The sequence below is a fragment of the Vidua chalybeata genome, chromosome 14 (assembly GCF_026979565.1).
Source record: "Vidua chalybeata isolate OUT-0048 chromosome 14, bVidCha1 merged haplotype, whole genome shotgun sequence".
Lineage (NCBI taxonomy): Eukaryota > Metazoa > Chordata > Aves > Passeriformes > Viduidae > Vidua > Vidua chalybeata.
In genome coordinates, this window is record NC_071543.1 from 11,757,252 (window position 1) to 11,780,734 (window position 23,483).

The following is a 23,483-nucleotide window of genomic DNA, read 5'->3' on the forward strand; positions in this document are numbered from 1 at the left end:
CAGGAATTAGGCAAAGCCTGGAAAGCAGGAGGATTTTTGTCCATATGGCAATGGCAGGATCCTCTGCAGGTATGAGGTCACAGAGCTCTATTGCTGTAACTGTTCATGAAATCTGAGGTGTCCTGTCTCTAGCTTTTCTCCAGCCACTGACCTGAAGATGCGTCCTCAGAAACGTTCTCCTTTTGGTGAACTCAAAATTATTTCTCATCAGGAGGTACAGAAGAGCAGAGGCTTCGTTCCTTGTAGAGGACACCTTGGAAGTGCAACACTTCAGGATCTCATAGCAGAGGGCAGCACACATGTTCACCCTTCCTTTGAAAAATGCTGAGGGAAACTTCACGAGAGACATGCAAATATTAGAAAATACACCACTAAATGGCACAGGGTTCAGATGGGCAGGGGGACAGGGCACCAAACTAAGCTCCAGCCTGGACAGCCTCAGCAAAACTTCTGCCAGAATTCTGAGCCTGAAAGCATTTGTGGGAATGAATTTGGGGCCTACTTTTAACCACATTTCCTAAAGCAATGTGAACTTTGCTGTCATGCTTCTGGGGATGTGATTGCTTATGTCCAGCTAACTCTTTCCCTGACAACATCTGGGTTTATTGGCAAATTCTCACCAAATTGGACTGACAGAATTACATTTTTACAAAAGCCATAATCATAAGCAATGGGGCAGAGAGGAAAGGTCCCACAGACATTCCCACCACAAGGTGCTATCTGGAACATAAGAAAATCCATCTGAGCCCAACCAGGAATCCAACCTCACTGTGAAATGTGACCTGCAATGCTCACACATCTACTTCTATATGATCCTCCAAAAACATCTAAAATCATGCCTGCATGCCCTCAGGAATGCAAACAAGGAACTGGCTTGTCCCTCAGAGCCTAAAATTCAGTGACCTGCCCTGCCTCCCCAGCCAGGGCCACCCAGGGAGCAGCAGGACCAAGCCAAGCCACAGTGCAAGCTCCCTCAGTCACAGCGGGGCTCAGGGACCTGCAGCGGGGAGAAGAGGAACACCAGCACCCTGGTGGCCTGTCTGTCCCCTCACCAAACCCTTGAGCACAGCTGTCAGGCCAAGCTCAGCCCTGCCTGGAAAGGGACACCTGCAGCAGAGCCCTGTCCCAGTGGGCAGCAGCCTCCTGGGGATGCCAGGGTGTGTCCCTCTGGCTGTGGTCACAAGAGGTGGCTGGCAGGGAGGGGACACCCACACTTGGCTTCCTTCCACCTCGGCCACAGCAGGCTGAGCACAGGGAAGCAGAACAAGGAAGGGCTTTGTGCTGGCACGCAGGGACCTGCTGGGGAGGGGAGATGCCAACACCTCCCGAGGGGGTGGAGGCTTTTGGGACATTGCACAGCAGCACTCTGCTCCTTCTGCTGCAGCTGGCAACCAGACCCAAAGAATTTCCTGCAAAAAGAGGCAACACAGGCAACCAGGGTTTTACCTATTCAGAGGAAAGATGTGTTCAGTTTGTTCGAGACCCCGTGGTCCTCATGGGGCATGGTCCATTAGCCACTTTTATCTGCCCCACTGCCTTCTGCCCATGGGAGATGACAGTAAACAGAATCAGAGGCTGAAGCTGTTACTGTGGCTCTCTACTCCTTGCATTAAGTATGTATGTTCCAGGAAAACTTGCAGGTACTGCCATGGCTACCACCATGGCATGCTGGTGACAGGGTCTTAAAACAGGGATCTAGGACCTGTGGCTAGCAACATGCTGGGATTGCACCAAGAAACCAGAATTAGGACACAAAACACTTTTTGTTCACTGCCTCTGGCCAAAAATTATCTTCAAAAAACAAAAATGGGAGAAAGAAGGAAAGAGACAAACAAACATCATAATAACACAGGGCCACACAGCTCGTGTGTGTGCACCTGGGAAAGGAGCTCCAAGGAACTGCTGCCCACTGCAGTGCTGTCCTTCCCCCAGAGCCAGACAGGATCATGGTCAGCACTGGCCTTGGCCCAGAGCTGGCCCAGCTGTGTGACACAGACAGCACAGTGATGGCTGGCACCTCCCTCAGCAGGGACACTGCCTGCCAGCAGAGGCTTTCCAGACACTGACAGGGACAAAGCCCTTGCCTGGGGATCTGCTGCAGGAGGAGCTCTGTGCACTCCCCTCCACACCCACCAGCTCTGGAGGAAAACCTGTGCCCTTTTCACAGGAACCCATGTCCCTTTCTGGAGACCAAGCCCAGGCAGATGCAAGGGCTCCAGGTGCCAGGTTCAGGGAAGCAGATCCAGGGGTGAATGGCTGCTGGAGGTCCAGCCAGGCACTGCCTGTGGCTCCCCAGCTGGCCCAGAACATTGGGGAGAGCACGAAACAGCCCCTGTGGTGGTGACTGTGCACACTGCAGGAGCCCATTTCTGATCCAGCCCCAATGGACCAGAGCAGGGCTCAACCCAGCAGCCAGCTCCCAGAGAGGCCTCAAAGGGACATGAGGGCAGGACAGCCATGGGGACAGGCAGAAGATATGTCTGAGCTAGTTTTTCATGCACACCCCTCCTCTATGCATGTTTTCCTTTATAACCTTTAATTTAAAGACCATTCCTAAGCATGCATCTAGGTATTTATATATGTATTTATCTGTTATTGCCCTGAAAAGACAGATTCAGTTCTTAAGAAAACCTAGGGTGTGAAACAAGAACAATCTAGCTTTTGTTGCTTCTTACCAGCCAGTAAAACAGAGGAAGCTTTCTTGCCAAATTCCCAGAACACATGCATGCAACCAAAATCAAAGATGCAACCAATTACAGAAGATTTTTGTTCTTTGCTCTCATGCAACGTTTTTTAAAGTCTTTTGCCTATCAAATAACTGGATTTAATGCAGAAGACAAATTTTGGGATGCAGAATACATCTCAGGAGTTTTTTCCCTCCAGCAACCATTTGCTGTGACCACAAATAAGAGGGGGATTCTTTTCATTGTAATTATAGCTACAGAAGGCCATAGAAATGAGAAATTTTCCATTCTAGCAGTGACAAAGGTGTAACTCCCTTTTGCTTTTCTTGAAGTTACAAAGTAGAGCAGAGCTGGTATTTGAAAACAAACTTGCAGGAAAACATTTCATCCTTGACTCGTCATGCAATGCAGTGACCACCTGCCTTGGCCACCATAGCCACTTCAGGCCTCAGAAGAACCTTTGAGAGGACTTAAAAGGAAGTTTGGGACTCGTGTGGTTATGGAGTTGGCAAAGAAAACACTTCCTCCTTCTAGATACCATCTGCTGGGTTCATATCTTGCTTTTACAGAAGCCATATATGTCCCGTCATAGGGGAAATGTGAGAAAGCTGAAATCAATAATTTGTATCTTTAAAGACCCATGATGTGAAATTCAGCATGGATTTAGACCGGCATAAATCCAAGAAAACAATCCCACTGCCCCATCCTTGCAGCAGCCAAGCATGCAGCCTCCTTGCTGCCACTGATGTTCTGGAAAGCAAGTGTGGAACCCCTGAAGGGCTCCAGGCTTTGAAGGCTGACAGTGAGATCAAATTGAGCAGGTGTGCATATTTGGCTTCACATTTAAAAAAACCCACAGAAAATATGCCAGGAAGGCAAGGAATGTCTATTATTTGCTATAGGCACAAAACAAATATTTCTGGCTAAGCAAACTTTTGGCTAGCAAGGGGGAGAGCAGGGTGTGTGCAGATCTGCAGCAGGATGTATCTCAAGGCTAGGCAGATCACAGGCAAGCAGAAAAGCCAAAAGAAAGGCAGAGCAATAAACATGCACTGAACCCTGCAGAAAACCTGAGTGATTCCTGCCCTGCCACTTGCCAATCCAGCAGGCTTTAAGAAGCCCTGTGGAAAAACACCTTGTAGGAGACCACGCTGACTGGAGCAGACAGGGAGCCAGCAAGACCTCTGCATTTCTGCTTCTCATGTGTTTGCTTAGCACAAGCCAAAATCCAGCCCTAGACTTAGACTTAACTCTTAGCTTGGCTATGGGGTACAGCAAAATGTACAAAACAAAGACTTTTTCCACCTTTGAAAAGCAGTTTAGCAATCTCTTCTTTTAATCAGACTTTGCTCAGCAGCTAGTGCAAAAGCTCCTTTGGAAGTTACTCTCTGCTGCTTACCATTCAGACCCTGTGCCCTGCCTGGCTGCAATCTGCCACACGGATTTTCCTCGTTAATGAAGTGATGTGCTCAAGGGATTTGGGGTGTTTTAATTAATTTTGTATTTATGACAACTGCACAGCTTGGGAGGAATGGTGTTCTCACGTACATCAGGTCTGGAAAAATGTCCTTTTGAGCAGTGGCAGGTTTTGATAAGCACAAAGGGCAATGTCAGCATCAGTCACTGCTCTTTTGTGGTCAGCTGTGGCTTTGTCACTGCTTGAGCTCGGAGCACTGAACAGCCTCACTACCTGTCAGGGCTCAGAGAGCACAGAACAAGGTTCAGCAAGAGCTATCATCTCTCCCAGCAGTGGGTGAGGAGCTGCCTGTCAGTGCATGCATTACTCAAGCAATAGCACTGGCAGCAGCACTGGCAGTTTGGGGCAAAGGTTCAAGCACCAGCTGTTGGTTGGAACAGCCACTGATCCTTGTGACCAAGGCACGTGTGGGAATTCATCATGATTTCTCCTTTTGCTTCCTGATAGCCAACAAATAATAAATAACTAGAGAAGTGTGTTTTTAAATAAGTGAAGCTGTTTTCTAAAACACATCTCCAAAATATCAGTTTAACAGGAGTTTAACCATGCTGGCCTCTCTGCCATACTTGTAAGTTCTCCCACACCCTTGTCATGTATTACCTACCTTGCTAATGAAAGCTCTCAGAGAGGCAAACACATGCTTAAGGGCTGCTTCTGACTGCCCATTTTTGAGAAAAGCCAGATGAATATCAAACACCTTCTTCATAAGTGGATTGTGGCCATCGTTGCTTAAAAGCTGGGTCTGAAAAGCAACAGGAGAATTTACTTAGCAGAAATGTTGTGCCTGAAGCTGGAAATGACAGAGATAATTTTACATAATTAATCACATTAATTCTTAAGCCAGGTAAGCAACAGGGCCTTCAGTAAAAATATCATCAATAAAATGTGACAATCACTAAAAACATACAGTAGTTAGCGGAGGCTATTCTTGTAGCAGAGAAAAAACCTAAAATATTTTATCATTTTTGAATCAATAATTCCAAAACCTAAGTCAATATTCTGTACAACTGTCACTGGTTGCCTAGTTATTTTAAATAAAACATGCTATAACAAATGTAGCTATCACACTGGGGTTTTTTTCCATTTCTTTTTATTTTTCTTGAAAATTGTTTTGTTTGCAGCCCAAAAGAGAGAGGGGGGAAGAAAAAAAAAAAAAAAAGACCCATTTTCTCACTGGACAGATTAGTAGCTGTAGTTAGTAATTTCACTTCTCTTTTTTCCTGCAGAGTTTTGCCAGTTTGCACCTTGTGGAGATATGGTAACATGGAATTACCTGGAATTAACATGGAATTATTGATACAGTTTGGTGTCAGACCAGGTGGGCTGTGCCCGCTGTCATCCCCACAGGGCTGTGCAGGAAGTCTGGGCATGACACAAGGATGTGGATATCCTGCACTGACAGGAAATCAACAGCCCCCATCCCACTGCCAGTCCTCACAGTCCTTGGGCTGGCTCAGATTTCGACACCTTGCACAAACCTTGTGGTAAGTTCAAGATCCAGAGTTTTACGCTGAGCTCATTTCCTGTGGCAGTGGAACAGCACCAGCCCAGTTGCTGCAGCACAGAACCCACTCGTGTCTGGCATGGCCATAAAAGAGAAGCCAAAGCCCACTAAAGGGGAAGGGAATCCAGTCTATCCCGTGGTTTGAAAATCACACTGTTTTGTGGTTCAGCAATATTCCAAAAGAGGCAGCTGAGAAAGTCAAGCAGGTTTTAAGTGTTGCATTGAAATCCTTTTGCTGTTACCAAACTTCTAAGGAGTGATTTAACATCTGCCCCAGGATGGCTTTTTTGCTCTGCAGTGGAAACGAAGCTATGAATACCTTTCTCCTCATCTCCATCTAAAAGGGAAATCTTCATCGTGCTTGCTCTGAAATCCAGAGCTGTTCTTGTGACACTACACAAGACACGCTGCTACATGCAGGATTCCTCTGACTACACTTCAGGAGGAGCATTTCTGGAGCAGTATTTTGCTGCCATCCTAGGGCTCTCTTCACCACAGAGGTCTTGGTTTTTGTAGATGGCAATGGCTGCCAAAAGCACAAATCCCAGTATGGAAGAGAAGACTTCTACCCATGGCTCTAGTCCTATCTGCACTGGTAACCACAGCTGGAGTGGCTCAGCCCCAGAGATATTCATGTACAGTGATTCAAAGAAATCTGGGCCTTGCTTCTAGGTAATTTAGGGTACAAAAGAGAGACTGTTCCAAAAATGTTGGACATTCATTTCCCTTTTCTCTAGTCCCTCTTTTCTACACGATATACATTTCCTCTTACTCTATTTTTGTAGCATCTACAGTCAAGGCATAACATCTATGGGATTTTCTCTGGCCTTGCAGTTTTGAAGAAATGGCAAGATTGTGTATGGGTATAATTATTCTGAAGCACTCAGTGTTTTGGAAAATAAACAAGCTGCAAATGATTTGCTTTTGTAAAGCTTTTCATATTCTTCCACTGTAGGAGAACAGATCACCAAAATCCACACACATATAAAAACAGAGCACACTTTTGTACAACATTTTTCATTTTAGTGCTGACCTTGAAACTCTGAGTGAAAAAAGAGATGGTGTCCAGGACTGTCAGGCACACTTCTGTGGCAATATTGCCCTCCAGTAATGCCTGGTGCACAATATCTGCTTCTGAGGTGCCTGCATCTGTGGACAGAGAGAAAATTTGGAGGAAGCAGTGTTCAACACTCCAGCTCCCAAAAAACCCAAGTGATGATATAGATAAGGTTTCCCCTTGCACTTTCACTGCGTTTGGGAGATGATGCAAGAATAGCAAGATGCTGAATTTGCCAACTCCATTCAGAGAAGCTGCCTCAGCCTGATGCCACACCAGAAAAACAGCACCTGTATTGCCCCTTAATACCACTGTCTTTAAAGCCAGACAGAGCATGAGGTGTCCAAGTTGTCTCCAGAGAGGGAAGATGGCAAAGTGCTTCAATGGGACAAAATGCACCCACATGGAGAGGCTTAGAGCAGATCCCAGCACAGGTCTCTGTGCAGTGCAGCTCTCCTGCTTGCCCTGTTCTCTACCCAAACCAAGGCATCACCTGCCCACACACTCAGCCAAGGAGCTGAGCTGAGGCAGGCAAGATCAGAAAGCCACACAAGTCCCAGGGGTGATTTTTAATGGGTTGGCTTGAATGCCACCTTCACCCATCTAGGAATGTTGCAGGGAGGCCTGGTGACCACCGCAATTCTGTAGAATTTGAGTAACCCGAAGCAACCAGCAGCAAGTGGAAAATGGCTACATGCAGTTTTCCTCAGGCTGGCACGTGCCCTGGGCCCTGCTGGCTCTGCTGCCCCACGTACTGTGGTTGAGGGTGAAGGAGCTCTCCAAGCTGCCCAGGTGCTGGAGCCGCGCCCCGGCTCTGCTGCGGAGCGCCGGCATGGTCTGGGATTTCCTCTCGGCTGCCGTGTGCTTGGATAGCCAGGCATCCTGCACCCTGCAAGGGGGAGCAAAGACAGGGCTTGGGCAGCAGCAGCAGAAGCCACACCACTACAGGATTACACAAGGCACCAGGATGGAGCCCTCCTTCTCTAACACTTTAATGTGGGACAGTCCCAGTGGGACTGACCACGCCGCGACGATCCTGCTGCTCCAGAGGGCCCTAGGGCTAGTGCGAGAGCAGGGATGCTGCTCAGGAAGCAGGGATGCAGCCGGGGCTCTTGTCTCACCTGCAGCTGGCTGGGGGGGACACTGCCAACCTGCGCTCGCCTGAGCCTGGGGGTCTCATGCAGGAGCTGGAGGGGAGGGAAGGGGCAGGGTGCTGAGATGGGGGGCCCCTGCTCAGGGCACGGCGCTGAGCAGAGCCCCGGAGCCGCTGGGGTTTGCCCAGCGTGGGTGGGCACCAGCCCTTCCCACCTCCGCTGGGGCAGGGAGCACGGGCATGATCCCCACACCCCAGCACCAGATGGAAGGATGCAGTACCTGGCAATATTTCTCTTCCCCACGTATCTGAAGTGAAATAAACACACCCTAGGAAGAAAATGAAATATGTATGTGTTACAGATCCTGCAGATCAGGAACGACCCAGAGCATTTAAAACCTACCCTGTTCTTGCCTGCAGCCACACTTCTCTGTGCACAAGGATTTGGGTCTGTATTTACAAGTCACTTGACCTCACACTCTTGGTTTCAAAATTCTATGGCACATCCCTGTCTTCTCACCCACCTGTTCCCCCAAATTTGCTGCAAAGTGGAGGCTGTGACAGTGACAGGGGAAGCTGAGCCCACAGGTGGGTGGGACACACCCCAGACAGAGCACTGGGCACTGCCACTAAACCATGCTTCCTCAATACACGCTTGCTTCTCCTCAGAGGGAGGAAGAGCATGTCATTCCAACCTGGCCAGACACCCCTAGTGCTGCACAGGACAGTGTGTGTGTGCACTGTGGTCTCCTCCTTAGCCATTCTGATCACACAAAGGTGCAGTGCTTGACTAGCAGCCTCATGATACTCACTCCAGAAGCACGAGGACATTGATCAGCTCCTGGGGGGAGAATTTGTTCCAGTAAGCTAAAAGAGTATCTGAAAGAAAATGAAGAACAGTGCACTGAGATTTTAAAAAACTCAGTGGGGGGATCTCAAGAGACCGAAACTGATGGTCTCTTATTTTTCTGGCTGCTCTCAGTGAGCAGGAGGCACCAACCTTCAGAGATCATCTTCACAATGTACAGGTAGCACATCAGAAGTGTCCGGATCTCGAACTGGTCCAGCCGGCTGCAGTGGGACACGCTGCTCCTCATGGAGCTCCTGCGGATCTGTGGGGACACAGCTGTGACACAGGGGGCTCCTGGGCTGTGCACAGAGGCTGTGCAGCATGGGCACAGCAAACCTGGCACACACCAGGTGTGCTGGCATCCCTCCTGCCCCCCGCATGTGCACCCCACAGCACCACGCCTTGGAAACGGCTCATCCAGTGATGAGCAGCCTGGAAATCCTGGGCACATCACCAAACATCCAAACACTTCTCTGCTCAGAGAAAAAATGTCTGGGCAGTGAATGACAGGTTATCCAGCAGCCTGCTTTCATTTCCCCTACTCTCTGCAGCAGCTAAGCTCCTGGACATTTTTAAAGCCAGTTCCTAAAAAATTCACTGCCTGTCACAAAAATCTGACTTTCTGTTAAAGTCATACACTTCAAAACAAAATGTCAGTTATTAAAAAGGAGGACATTTCATCTTAAGAACTTTCTCCTCCCTTTGATTTTTGGAAGTGTTTCAATTTTCCTCCTACTTAGTGACTCAGGCAAAGTATGTGAAATCCCACTGATGAGTCAATTTATGTGGGAAAGGCTTGAGCATTGTGCGGGGGGAAGCATGACTTCTAAAGTTATACCAATTTTATTTTCCACTCTCTGTGCTTGCCTGAGCTGTATCCTTTGATAAATGGATACAGTGAAGCCCTAGGCTTCTCCTAAAGCTTTGCCTCACATGTTTGGAGAGGGATCCACAGATCTAATCTGCTGTTTATTCTAGGATAAGCTGTGGATGTGAGTCATAATAAAACAGAAATAAACAATCATGTTAGAATTGGAGACATGGTGCTATGGCTAGATATTTGCTATTGACCATGCCAAACTATCAAGTCAGCACACAATTCACTCCAGGGGAACGGGGCAATGAGCAAAGAGTCTGCCTCTGCAGAGCTCTGCTGAAGCTGTGCTCCTCTGTGTGGCATTGCTTTTACATGGTTTTGTGGATATTGCATTCCCTAACAGAAAGATTACTTTCAACAACTCTGAAATAATGTTCAAGTGCATTTAAGGGGAGGATGTCTGGCCATGAGGGAAGCCACACCATCTCCTGCAAACCCCATCAGCAGTGCTGGAGCACATGCTCAGGGCTTTGCTGGACAGTCAAGTGCTCAGCTGTACTTGGTGCTGGAGCTCTGTGATTTATGGAGGAGAGCTTGCAAGGCCTCACCTCTTCAAGGCACGTCAGCACACAGCCATGAGCCCAGATAATCTTTGCCTTGCTTGTTACAAGGGCCAAAATTTTTGAAGATGCATCAATGACTCACATCAACCAAGATATCTGTAAAGTGCCTTGAGGAAAACCAGGGGTTGGTTTGCACAAATACCTGTGTGCAATCTGCCAAGAAGAGGAGTACTGAACTCCCTCAGTCTAAATAGTGGAGTCAGAGGTCTTTGTGGCATGACCACAGTCACCTTCTGCAAGTTTGGGCCTGTGGTTACTCGCCTGGGTTGGTTTTCCTGCAAACACTTTATCTTAAGTCAGTGGTCACTGGCAATCTCACACCACGGTGCTTTGCTTCTCAGACATTTGGAAACCAATTCCCAGCACCAGGCACTGGGGTCCAGCCAGGCTCAGAGCCACCCACACACAGGGAGCACATCTGAGTATGGAGAGATGCACCACAGGAGCAGAGATTTTCCACACAGATTTTGCCTTTCATCTTCCACATGCAATTTGTCAGCCATTCTATTTTTGGCTCAGCAATGTTTGAAGAGGGGAAGCATACCAGACTTGTGCCTCTGACCTTTGTTAAACATCAATCTGCTTGTTTCCAGAGATATCTAGAAGCTGGCTTTTGGAGAGTGTTACCACAGGGAACTCCTTTTCCCTCCCCCTTATTTAACACAGCCTGCAGGCTGAGTGCTGCTCTTCCCAACCCCTGGTACATTACATTTTCACTCTGATCCGGGGAACTGGTTGCTCCCTCTGAGTTCAGGGATCCTTTTGAGTCCTCTCGCTTTATTGTATGGCCATTTGGAAGGGCTGCTCCACAGGCTGAAAAAAAACCCAGACCCCACAATTAAGCCCTTTGCACTTGCCAGCACAGCACAGATGGGGCTTGCCAAAGCCCCATGTCAAAAGCTGGAGAAGGAAAAATCTGGAAAGGACAGTTAGGGTGACACCACATGTGGGGAAAACCATGCAGAGTCTGTGAGGTCTTTTAGGAGATGACTGTTTCAGGTTTTGGGTAATGGGTTTTGGGTGCTTCAGGCTGGTAAAAGCTATATTAAAAATAAATGGGAAATTTAGATTTTAGAAAAATTAATTTACCTGGATCTTTGTCTGCAATCAGGCTGGATCTGCTTGAGGGGGATGGAAAACTGCATATGAATTCATCCCTGGATGCCTGTAAAGCAATATAAGGTTTTGTGGCCAAAGATAACACCTATTCTCTTACAGAAGGGAACAATGCAATACAAAATGGCAGATTAGAGCAGGTTTTAAAAACAACACAAATGAAAACAAAAATTTCCTTACTTCTATAACAAGGAGACAAAGGACTTGGGGAGGACTACAAAGAATAGCAGAACATATTAAATAAGTCACAGTAGTGTGTTTTCCATTTTGTTTTTCATAATTTGAGTTGAAATTTTGAATTTTCTCAGATGTCCTATTTGTTATTCTTTTGCTCCAGCAAGGAGGAAAGCCTAGCCTGCAAGGCTAAGGCCACTTGAGAGCCACAAACACAACTCTTGGGAAGACAGGCAACTCCCAAGAACAGCTGCTGGAGTCCCAGGCCAAGTCCTGCTCAAGCTCGTTGCTCTTGGAGGGACTCAACTCCCCTCAAGCACTGCACAACCTGTCCAAAAACATGTCAGACATGGAGGCATCCCAGCTTTACTCACAGGGCTGGAGGCAGGGCAGGAGGTCAGTGCCTCGTGGCCGGCCACGCGCTGCAGGTTCTCCAGGAGCACCCCAAACAGCGGCAGGTACAGCTGGGCAATTTTTGCCTGCTGGTTCTGAAAGCAGGCACAGAGAAAAATCTCAGTAAGAGCCCAGGTTGCCAATGGAGTGAAAAAAGGGGAACTCTTGAGCCAAAACACATACACACACACACACACATATATATATATATATATATATATATATATATATATATATATATATATATATATATATCTGTATTTACAGACCTTATATGGTGTTCAAGAACGCAAGCTGGTTTGGCTTCTCATCTCCACTTCTAGAGCTGCCAGAGAGGTATTACCCTTCCAGCAACAAGCTTGGGGCACTCAGGGGTTTTGGAGGCTAAATAACACTCCCAGTCACACAGGATGTGTGAAAAACTAAGTCCTGGATTTCCTAACTCTTTAACTGGCACTTGACTTGCATAGTTTGATTTTTAAGTGCAACACCCAGGAGTAATGTAACAGAAACATTTGCTCCATGCCTGGTGCTGGTGACTGCTTCCAGTCAGAAATTCTCTATAGCAAATGCTTCTAATGAAAACAGTTGGTAGGAACAGATTATTTTTGATTAACTGGTAAAGATCAAAAATTATTCGGTTGACATTGTCTAAATGGAGGACTCTTACATCCAATTCTTTTTTGTTAAACATATATTATTCTGGATCTGGCTGAAAGGTTAAAAAAAAGTTAAGGCTTGCAAATTGAGTAGAACCATTTAAATAAGAAAGAAGTAAATTTTTTTCAGTATGACAAAAGATAAAAGAAATCTTGAAAACCCTCATGGGTTGACAAAACCTTCTCTCAGCTGTTGATGGAGCTGGGGTCTCCCTGGCTGGAGCAAGGGTGTGACAGCACATGCTCAGCCTGTCCCATGGTGTGATTTTTTTTTGCTTTGGAGTCTCTGGACACCAGCTGAGCGTCCTGCCCTGGCTCCAGGCAGTTTTCTGGTCACACTGCCCTGAGCACAACACATATCCCAATGTCCTGTGGGACAGCAGTAAGAGAGGGGGAGTTTCTGAGGAGTCAGGGGAGCTCTGCACACTGAGGGAGCAAACAGCTCCTGAGTTAGCCCAGTGCAGAGAAAAGCAAGCCCACCTCCAGCTTGGGCCTTCAAGCAGGCAGAGAAGGAAGGGAAGAGGAGCTGGCTCTGGGCCCATGAGAGCCCCTGGCACATTTGGGGCACTCTCCCACCCTTCGTGCCAGGCAGCCATCCATGTTCCTGGATAACACTCAGGAATGCAGCACACTAGGAGCAATGTGAGGACCAAAACTCTGAAGAGAGGGATGTTTTCAGGCTAGAGCAAGGACAGGCAGTGTCTGCACAGATAGTTGGGCACTTTGGAGGGCATATGGGTCAGCAGGGAGCAGTACCAAGATAAAACAAACCCATTTCCAGCCTCTTTCAGCATCATCACTGACCAAAGAAAACTGAGATCCACCCAGGGGAAATCCAGCACCTCATGAGAATCGAGATCCTCTCCTCTGAGTCACTAATCAGTAAAACATGCAGCTGACTCGTAACAGAGATCAGTTCTGTTTCCTGATTCAAGCATATTAATACACGTGAATTTAGGCCCAAGACCAGAACATCACTGATGTCCTAATTTTGCTGAATAACTCTTGGCTAAAGACTCTCTCAAGTTCCTTAATGGTTTAGGGGTAATTACCTAAATACTCAGCATGGTCAAGAGGGCTGCAGTTATTTCCTAGATGGTTTCTGAGCTATTACTGCTATTCCATAACTGTCAGTTATTTACAATAGTTCCCTAAAAAGCAATTTGAGTACCTTTGGTGCACCCTGCAATATCTAAATCTCTAGTATGTGATTTTTTTCATAAAATCCAACAACATTAAGTTAAAAAGCCAACAAAACAGGCCTGACCTTGTGCTGGTATCTGTTGTCAAAGGCATGCTTGATCAGGAGATTTTTTAAGACTGAGATGGCCGTATATCTGATATCATAATTGTCCTGCAAGGCAACAGAGGCTTCTCTAAGAAGCATCCCCACGAGGAAGTGATGCCTGCAATACTCATCAGTTAAACTGTACTCAAGATTTGTATCTGAAAGAAACAACAAGGCAATGGTTAAGGGAAATGTTCCAGGAGTCTGTTCAGAGCTAGATATAACAGTCATGTAAGCCACAAAGCTCTCCAACAGTGTTCACTGTCCTCCTGCAGTGCACTGATGTTTGAATAAAGCTGCACTGACCATACAGAGTTCTCCATCAGTGACCTAACTCATATCAAAGAACTTGGTGTCTTCCAGTTCAGCCTGTTCATTAATTTCAGCCCTCACTGTTTCAGCAGCACCTCAAGGAAGGATTTCTGCCACGTGATGCTCTGGAAAGCTTATAAATTACAAAGTAATTTGTAAGTCAGAGATGGCTGAAATGGGGAAAGACAGCACAACTTACTGCCTGGGGATGCTTTGCTCCTGACTGGGGCTTGTCCTGTGAATCCCCAACCCCCCAGGCAGCAGGGATACCAACCTCCACCAGGCAGCTGTGAGGGTGGAATGGGCAGTGGAAATGGTGGGTTTACCTGGGCACCCAGCCCTAGCAGTGCTGCTCTGCAGCTCGTTCCACACCCTCCACCAACCTGTGCTCCTTCTCTCGAGGTCAGAGAGCAGAGCAAAAGCATGTAGTGCTGCTGGAATGAGGGATGCAAATGAGGACGTGGTGCCAAGTGACCAGTCTGCATCCCAGTCTGCACAGCTGGGCAGCTCTGTGGGCCAGGGAGCCAGGCTAGGGCTCCAGGCTGCTGCTGGCCAGAAGCAGATGTTGAACACAGCTCCTCAGAAGCTGCACTGACTGCCAAGAGAAAGCCAGCTCAGCACCTCATCCCCTTGCTTAACTTAACCTGTACCCTGCACCTCACACAGATTCAGGCAGATTCTGTGATCAAAGCAGAGGCTGCTACCAGGATAAGGCATCACTTCTGCTGAGGAGCCTGGAGAGAGCAGCAGGGAAGTGACAGACACACTGACTGTGGGGCAGGGTGCAGTGCACTGGAGCTGCTGTGAACAGCCTTGTCCTGACACCATTATCTCTGCCAGGCCATTTACCAAATTAGAACCACCACGGGATAACCCCAAAGCTCTGTGTTCTCCCCACAAAAGTACAAATGCCATATGCTCAGCTCAGACTTTTTTTTTCCAAAACCCCACAGGTATGAAAGTTCTTCTGTGGTAAGGCAGAGTGCGTTCAACTTTGAAAATCCCAGCCAAAGGGTTCCATCAGCTCTGTGGCTGTGAAAGATATTTTTAAATTCATTGATTCAAAAGTAGCATTTGCTGGATTGTGAAACTCTGATTCAGAGGAAAGAAAAAGCAATCTGGAACATTACCTAGCTTTCACTGTTAGTCATGTTAGCAAATGCCTAATTGTCACACATCATGGTTATTACATTAGTTGGATGCAAGCTATTTGATTGGAAAGTGCATATTTAATTCAGCATTAGACAAGCTGACCATTCCAGCTGGACCTACCTACTGAAGTGAACCGTTCCACAGCAAATGAAAAAAATTCTAATTATGTGTAAAAAGAAAAGGGACAAATAAAAAGACAGAAAAAATAAACAGGAACAAGTAATGCTCTAAATCTTGGAGAAACAGGACAGAATGTCATGTTTTAGTATTATTTGTGAGGCCTTTGCTTAACTCCCAGCTTCTGTCAATCCCTTGGGTTCTTTCCCATCACAACATTGCAAAACTAATTGTGTACTGCTGGCCATGAGGCCAAGCTCTGGCTGATGTCCCCATGTGAGGCAGCAGGGACAGACCAACAACCAGCCCTGCATTAGCTGGGAGGTTTCAGAGTCGCTGTTCCAAGATGCAACACTCCAGCTCAACAGGATGTGCTTGCTCTGCCAGCCTGCCCATCTGCACTGGCTGAAGCTGCAGAAGCTCCCTCTGTCCACCTCCCTGAGGGCTATTCCTTCTTCTCCTAGAAACAGAGCATTAGGGGTTTGGGCATCCCCTCCCTGCATCCACACAGGCTGACGAGGTCAGACACCAGCAGAGTCTCTCCTGAGCCCTGCAACCACAGCTCTGTCCATAAAGCCAGACAAGTTTGCAGTGGAGGTGATCCCCACGTGGCTCTGCCATGGCAGGCAGGGCTCAGGCACCACTGCAGAGGCACCTCTGCTACCTGAGCACTGGCTGCTCTACTGCCACGAGCTGTATGTGAACCTCAGCTGGTAGGTCCAGTCACAATAGAACACAGCAGAGAAGATGAGCTGCCCTTACAGCTTTTCAATTTAACCATCACAAAGGCAAAGGTGAATGTTAAGAAGAGCATCCTTATGTTACCATGCCACCAACAAGCATCAGGGAGGCACTGTGGATGTGTTTTTCTTGGCTGTTTCCAGCAATGCTCTTTGTTAAACAATGCCAGGCAAGTAGCCAAACTGAAGTAAGACATTAGCAGCTGGTCCAGAAAGCTCTGAGGGGTCAGATATTTACTAAAATAAGAGATATCTCATTTACTTCTGCCACCTGTATGTGTGTGGAACCACTTTGGGACTTGTTTGGCTTCACTGTGAGGCACAACCAAACATCCCCTTTACTCCATCAGAACAAATCATACAATTATAAATCCACAGGGCTTTTACATGGGGAATCCCAAACCTCACACCCCTCTCCAGTACTTATCCTGGCCAGGCTATTGGCACCCAAACCTGGCAATCTTTACTGCAGTTATGTGGCACAGATGAGCCATTAGGACCCTCAGGGAATGAGCACTCCTGGGGGCTGGTGGAGGCTGCACTGCAGTGCCAGAGCTCCAGCCACCCACACCTGCACCCAGCCTCAGCTCAGCCCCTTGCAAGCCCCTTCCACGCCGTGCTGAGCAGCTGCAGGACCAGAGAGAACACGGTGTGACAGTGTGGATGTGTGGGGGTGCCACAGTACAAACACCCTTGGTGTGCACCGAGGACTGGCACGGGCTCCAGCTCTGCTGGCTGCCCTCAGGTTTGAGAACAAGCTCGAACACACTGTGCACTGCTGTGCTCTTGTTCAGTGTGAAAGCAGAAGGTGACCTGGATCCCCTTCTGGTGGCCACAGGGAGAGCTGGCAGCAGGGCAGTGAGTTCAACCCTACAGGACCCCCCAATGAGACACCCACTTCTGACACTCCTGAGAACAAAGGATTGCCTTGCACAATTTGCCTATTTACTGAAACACAGGCAGCTGTCTTCCAGATATTGCTAGTCCCATGTAAACTTAAATACAGGGAATACCAAAAAGACTGACTGCACACCATTCTGGAACAAAATAATATAAACCCGACAGGAAAACATCTTGACCTGAGGTTAATGTCCTAACCAGGGCATACATTTCCTTGACACCAAACCAAAGTTCATCTAGTCAGAAGCCATCAGGACTAATAAATTATAGCTCTTTAGCCAATCTCTTAAGAAAGAACATACCTTGAACTCTTTGCAGCTTGGGTTTGGAAAATGTCATTGGTAAATTCAGAGGAATGTAGTGCTCATGATTGCAAATAGTTTGAAGAAATTCAAACTTGTATTCAACCAGCAGCTGAGATAAAAAAAGACAAACACAAACTATGTTTTTAGTTTGGCCCATTGTCTTCCAGTTCAATGTACTTGCTGTACAAGGATTGAAGAATCTAATAAATAGCATCTGGTGAAACTCACTAATAATTGGCAAATTCTTGTGTTGTTCTGCCTAAATGTCAATGCGTACAGGTGTCACTTGGGACTTCTTTGTCTTTTTCACCCAGGCTATTAACCACTCTTTCCTGTCATTCTGACTCTTTACATTACTTTAAAGAACATCTGGCTACAGGCTCTTAGCCCAGACAAAAAGGTCTCTGCCTCTAAAAGACTCTGCAGGAACAGAGTCTAAAAGGCATCCAAGAGTTGTATAAAATAATCACTACAAAGCTTTGACTGATGTAGATATGGACAGCTCCAAACCACTTTGCAAGAAACTGACTGCTTACCTTAGGGTCTTTTGGGCTGAATCCAGAGATGTAATCATTTATCAAGTTAAAAACAAATCCTCTGTCCATAAAGGTCAAACAACGCTGGAGAAAAAGTAGCAACATGTGACCAACCATTAAAAATAAAAGCAACCATCCTAAATCCCCTCCATACTACTGTCCTGCCAGCAGCCAGATTTCATCCTCTGGGTTGCTGCTGACTTTCCAAAACATACATAATCCTTTTTCTATGAAAAACTGGATGACTTTACTTAAGTCTCCAGTGGACAACAAAAATACTTGAAATGAGAGTATATATATTTCAGGTTCCAAACAGTTGCTAGGAATGCCTGAAAACTCTCATACCATAGAGAGTTACTGTCTTTTTGGAAACAGAAGGTTTCTTTCCTAGGACAGCTTCTCCCCTCAAGAGTTTTTACAACTGAAAAAACTAAAGACAAGATAAATTAAAACCACATTTGTTTGCTTGCTTCATATTTCTCATTGTCAATCTCTCTTTTTTTTTTTCCCCAATCAAATCCTGGGAGAAGGAAAGAAACTGCTGACCTTCAGGAAGTTAGCCAAGCTGAAGTTGACATTCCTGGACTCTTCAGGGATCTCATTATAGCGGATGGTCACGTGAGGAATGATGGCAAGCAGCAGCGAGTGCAGGGCGTGCTGGTAGGACTCAGGGAACCTCTGGCCTCTGGGCAGCTGAAACCAAGAGCACATCCCAGCTCAGTGCTGCAAGCCAGCAGCTGGGGACAACTTAGCATTTGTTTTTGTTGCTTCCTAATAAAGCAGTGACCAAAGAAAGTATTGGCAGCAACTGCAGTAGGTAGTAACAGGAAAGGAGGCTGCACAAGCCATAAGGACTTCTGGAATTTTTAAATTACAACTTAGAGTGAAAGGGCAGAAAAGGGAAAAGTAAAGTGAAAAAGAAATTTAAGCTGTTCAACTTGGCAGGGTTTTTTTTTCAATAGAGAGTCACGTAGCTTTTCAGAAAAGCTTTTGGAGGAGTTTGTGACAGCTCTGTAACGCAGCATTGACTAAATTCATTTTTACCTTGATTTTGTTTTCTTCCAGTAAGTACATTGCCATGGATTTTGCCAGTGCTTCAAAGAAGAACCACGAGTACTAGAATGAACAAAGAATACTATTACTTTTTCCAGCAGGTTTGAACATGACTGATATTCCCTGACTATGTTGGGAAGCACCTATGTGGGAGGGAAAGCTCACATCCAAATGGCTTTTTGTAAGCACAGCTGTTCTTGCACAGTTGGCTTGGAATAGATGCCTTTGCTACCCAGAGATGTCCTGCCAGTCTTAGGGTGGGAATAGATTTAGCCCCTCTGCACCCCAATGCACCCTGCCAAAAACCAGCAGAGTTTGGGGTGCAAGCCCTGCAAAGGCCCAGAGAGGCAGAAACTCAGTTGGCCTCCCACGAGTCACCCTTCAGGTGTGGCTTGAGGAAAATAGGTAAAACTGGCAAAATGAACAGCCTTTTGCTGTCTCCTGCCATGGGCCTAAACACAGGTTCCCTGCAAGAATTCATCTCTGTTTTGCAGGGAGAACCTCCAGGATGTGGATGCAAGGGGTTGGCCTGGCAGCTTTGCCCCTGCAGTGGGTTTACATGGGGCTAAGTGTTGGGCTTCACACCAGACCCCCTTTTCTTCCCCTCGACCCTTGGCAGCCAAGCACTGCCAATACTTCACCTTGAGGAGCTTATTGATGGCTAGAAAATCTGCTGACTGCTTCAAGATGGTGGCCATGGAAAGCACCAGGATTTCATGGGTCATCTTCGCCTGCTTGGCACTGGGTTTCTCAGCTCGGAAGACGTACTGGGGCGAGAGCAGCAGAGTCAGCGCGAGCCTGCCCCCGGCAGGGAGCCTCAGGGGCGGCCTCTCCCCACTGACCTTTATGAAGGAGCGCAGGTAGTGGTCCAGACCTTCCTCATGGCACTTGGACACGATGTGCAGAAGAACCCTGGGGGAAACGTGGTTTGTGTTCAGCACGCCACACAAGGGCAAGTTCCTCTACCTCACAGAAGCAGACACACACGTATCCCATCCTGCCCAACCCCCAAAGCCTCACGACTGGCACGGCCTGATTTGCAGAGTGACAGTTCTTACAGGCCAGCACCCCCGCACACAGCTCCTGCACCACTCTTGCACAAAGCACTCAGATGAGGTGCCCAAAGCCTCTTCTCCACTTCTGTGCTGGCCCAGGAATTGCCCAGGCAAGCTGACTTTTAGCACTCAGGACTCCTTGAACAAGGAGGTGAGACGGAACATTGTCCATCGTTGTTATAATCTGATACCTCCCTGCATCCCTGGGATTTCTTAATTCTGGAAGCCTCCTTTTTTAAATTTTACTTTATTTACATCATATGCTCCTTGTTACATGCACTGGATTATTTTGGGCTGTTGCCTTGCAGTGTGGGAAGGTCAAGCAGACGCTGGAGAACATGCCAGCCCTCTGGACTCACTCCCAGGCGGCTGATCAAGGCAGCAAGAGCCTGGTTTCCCCAGCCACTCCTGGGGATTTACATTCCACTCCCAGCCAGAGGGAACAACAAACTATTGCATGTTGTCACAGACCCCACAGGCCAAACCACAAGGAGGAGTTTACAAGCCATTTATCAGATAAAGTGGGTTTTAAATTCCACTATGAAAATCTGATGAGAAAAGAGATGTTGGAAATTGGTAAACTGGAAAGCATCAGGTCAAGCTTTGGTAAAAATCTCTGGAAATTAATGTGGGAGCTGGTCACCCAACAGATACCTGGGGTCACCTGTTGTCCTGTCCTTGCCTTCTGGTGCTTCAAACAGAGTGGGATTACAGTGCTCCACAAAGGAGAAGTTCTCATGACCCAACATCTGGGCATCATACAGTGCAGGGCTGTGACTGCAACAGGCACCACATCTCTGGGGACTGGGGCTCAGCCTCCAGCCTCCAGTTCCATGGCAGCAGGATGCTCCTGGTACGTGGAGGCACCCTCTGTATGGGACCAGAGGAGGGTGACACCCAGCAGCCCCCTGTGCACGGCAGCACCTCGCCGAGGCAGCACCACGGCAGGAGGGTGCATGTTGTGCACGTTTCAGCACATCTCCGGGTGCCAGGGGTCGCTGCCGGTGCCAGGCAGGGAAGGTTCTCTGGCTGGAGCTCCCTGCAGTGCTGCCCGGGCCGGTGCTGCCCTCTCGGGGCTGCCACAGCCAGGAGCCCGCACAGCTGGAGCTGCAGCACAGCTGGAGCTGCCACACCTGCCCCAGGGCACCGGGAGCAGTCCTGGCACCAGGGACTGGAGCGCTGGGATGAGACCAGGACACTGCTCCCCACATCTGCTGCCTGCAGCTGGGACACACCTGGGCACTCTGCAGCCATTTGATAAGACAACTCCCAGAGCCACCAAACCCTTTCTCTTTTGAGAAACAAACCAGGAGTATCTTTGAAGTACCACGTTTTTCCTCACATCACCCCCAGAAGAAGAGCCCCATAGTGCCCCCATGCCACCCACATGATCCAGGGGCAGAGAGCAGCAGGGGACAGCCCGTGCTGTCACTTAGCACACTGTAGTGGGAAACCAGACCCTGCTTTGCACTGCCATTCGTGGCCTTGCATTTGTCACGGGATGGTTCACCCAACACTCACATGGTGCAGTTGACAGCTACTTCATCCTCCTGCGTCACGTTTGTGAGGACTCTAAATAGTTGCATAAGAATTACAGGTAGAAACTGAATCATTACTTGGATCTCCATCGCGTGCAAACACTAAAACAAATGTTCAGAACACAGACACTTTTAGTTCAACATGTTGCAGATGTTAAACATTTACAGTCCGCAGGCATTTCTGTGGCAATGGGACAGGCGTTAGCAAAGGCTTCAGGGTGGGGAAACGCTTCAGCCCACTGCAGGACAGGGCAACTTGGACCCATAGCAGGACCTGCTGCCTCCTTCCAGCTGACAGATCCCAGCTGCAAACCTCCAGGGAGCAGCATACATCACTATGGCAGGTATTAATCCTCTTCTCAGATGTGCCCAGGCAGCTATGACTTCATTAGAGGTCACAAGCTAGTATTTGATTTGGAAAGCCCAGAATTTAAGGCTGAAGGTTTGCTCTCAAGTCTTCTCATCACTTGCAACAGTTTTTTGAAGTCCCATTTCCACAAATGCCTTTGGAGCATGAAAAACTGCTGCCCAATGACTTTCAGAGAGACTTTTCTTTTCAAAGAGCAGAGATTGCTATTGAAAATGGAGTTTAAGGCACTTGGTGAAGTCAGGATGGTCTCGTGCATACGCTCTCCACCAGACTCACAGAGCTCTTGGGCCTGAACTCGTGTTATGAATCTAGGAAAGACAGCATGTTTCATTTTCAGTTTTCAAACCTGCAAATCTAACAAAAGGTTTTTAAATCTCTATCTAGCTATTTAAATTACTGAAATTATTGAGGTGGTGGTGGTTAAGAATCCCTCACTTGTGGTTAGCACACACCTATCTCCCTGTCTGAAGGCTGCAGTGAGGGTGCTGAGGCTTGGCAGGACTGGGACCTGGCAAAATGCTCACAATAAACCTTCTGTGATTTTAGTCCTTGCCTTCAAAACCTGCTATTATTTCTATTTCTTAAAATATTTATACTTTATCTGACACACATTAAGTAACCCTGTGGTGATACATCCCCACCACTGGAAGTGGAGCTGTTGCTACAGCACCACTCTCACAAACAGGCAGTCATGAAAGGAAACAAGGACAGTAAAGAGCCAAGAATAATATTCCTGCAGAAGCCCTTGCTGGACCTGCTCCAAAGCCCTTACTCATGCTGCAGTGATTACCAAAAAGCTGGGTCTAGGTCGTAGGTCACCTCTGCTCAAATTTAACTGGCTGATAATCTCACGTATCTTTTTCAGCCTGAAAAAAACCCTCCCGTTTCGAATGGGCTTCCAGAAAACAAGGAATTGTGCTACAGTTTAAAGGGCTGAATCAAACCTAGAGCAGCAAGGGAGGAGTGTGTGAGTCCACCAGGAGAGAGCTTTGCCATGAGCATGGCAGAGCAATGCTGACTGCTTGTTTTATCCCTTGTGGAAGGCAGAGGGAAGCAGCACACAGAAAATCGTCTGACAAGATAAAATGAATGCAGGGACATGAAAAAAACATTTCATTTAAATACTAGCCCATCTGATAGGATAAAGCAAAAGTAAGGGTACTGCACAATGCACTGGCCCCAGCAAGGGTGTGTTCCCACAGGGCAGGGTTCTGGGTATTTGCTGACACTCTGTAAAAACACAAATGAAGCCCAGTGACAGGCACTGTTCACCTTTAGGTATTTAACAAGCTCTCCTGGCACTTCCTTAGCTCCCGCCTGAACCAGCTGGCAGTAGTGGAAGAATTTGTGCAAGTGCATGTCCTGGAAAAGACAAACAAATTCAGTTCAGCAGCCTCAACATCTGTCAGCCCCTACTTTGTCGCTTGCACTTGGAAATCTGGTGACTTACCTGCAGCAGTGGGACATGTCCCCAGCAAACCCCATGTCCCTGCCAGTGCCACTTTTGACCCCCAGCTGCCATCTCCCAGGACTGCTCACTGTCTTTTCCAACATACCCATCCACTGCTCAGCCCCTGGCTCCCAACTAACCTCAATATTAAGCACAAAACTTCCAGCAGTGTTAAAATTCTCCTGTGGTTGTACTTCCCTGAGCCCCAATCCCCAGCCAA

The 23,483-nt window shown here is 47.5% G+C and overlaps 1 protein-coding gene across 2 annotated transcripts in view; it reads right to left on the reverse strand.

The window, feature by feature from the left end:
• The window catches only part of DOCK11 (dedicator of cytokinesis 11), a 77,950-nt gene that overhangs the window by 16,848 nt on the left and 37,619 nt on the right, over nt 1-23,483 (reverse strand). The window contains exons 23-42 of one of the 2 annotated variants that reach the window (XM_053955497.1): nt 23,086-23,175; nt 21,427-21,545; nt 19,693-19,762; nt 19,492-19,617; nt 18,842-18,913; nt 18,344-18,490; nt 17,798-17,881; nt 17,259-17,370; nt 13,715-13,893; nt 11,770-11,883; nt 11,195-11,270; nt 10,815-10,918; nt 8,816-8,927; nt 8,628-8,694; nt 8,097-8,144; nt 7,844-7,909; nt 7,478-7,611; nt 6,699-6,814; nt 4,766-4,903; nt 152-334 (exon numbers count right to left, since the gene is read on the reverse strand). In XM_053955497.1, the coding sequence (XP_053811472.1) occupies nt 152-334; nt 4,766-4,903; nt 6,699-6,814; nt 7,478-7,611; nt 7,844-7,909; nt 8,097-8,144; nt 8,628-8,694; nt 8,816-8,927; nt 10,815-10,918; nt 11,195-11,270; nt 11,770-11,883; nt 13,715-13,893; nt 17,259-17,370; nt 17,798-17,881; nt 18,344-18,490; nt 18,842-18,913; nt 19,492-19,617; nt 19,693-19,762; nt 21,427-21,545; nt 23,086-23,175 (2,157 nt within the window). The remainder of the gene's footprint in view (nt 1-151; nt 335-4,765; nt 4,904-6,698; nt 6,815-7,477; nt 7,612-7,843; nt 7,910-8,096; nt 8,145-8,627; nt 8,695-8,815; nt 8,928-10,814; nt 10,919-11,194; nt 11,271-11,769; nt 11,884-13,714; nt 13,894-17,258; nt 17,371-17,797; nt 17,882-18,343; nt 18,491-18,841; nt 18,914-19,491; nt 19,618-19,692; nt 19,763-21,426; nt 21,546-23,085; nt 23,176-23,483) is intronic. The other variant, XM_053955498.1, reaches the window with a different exon arrangement.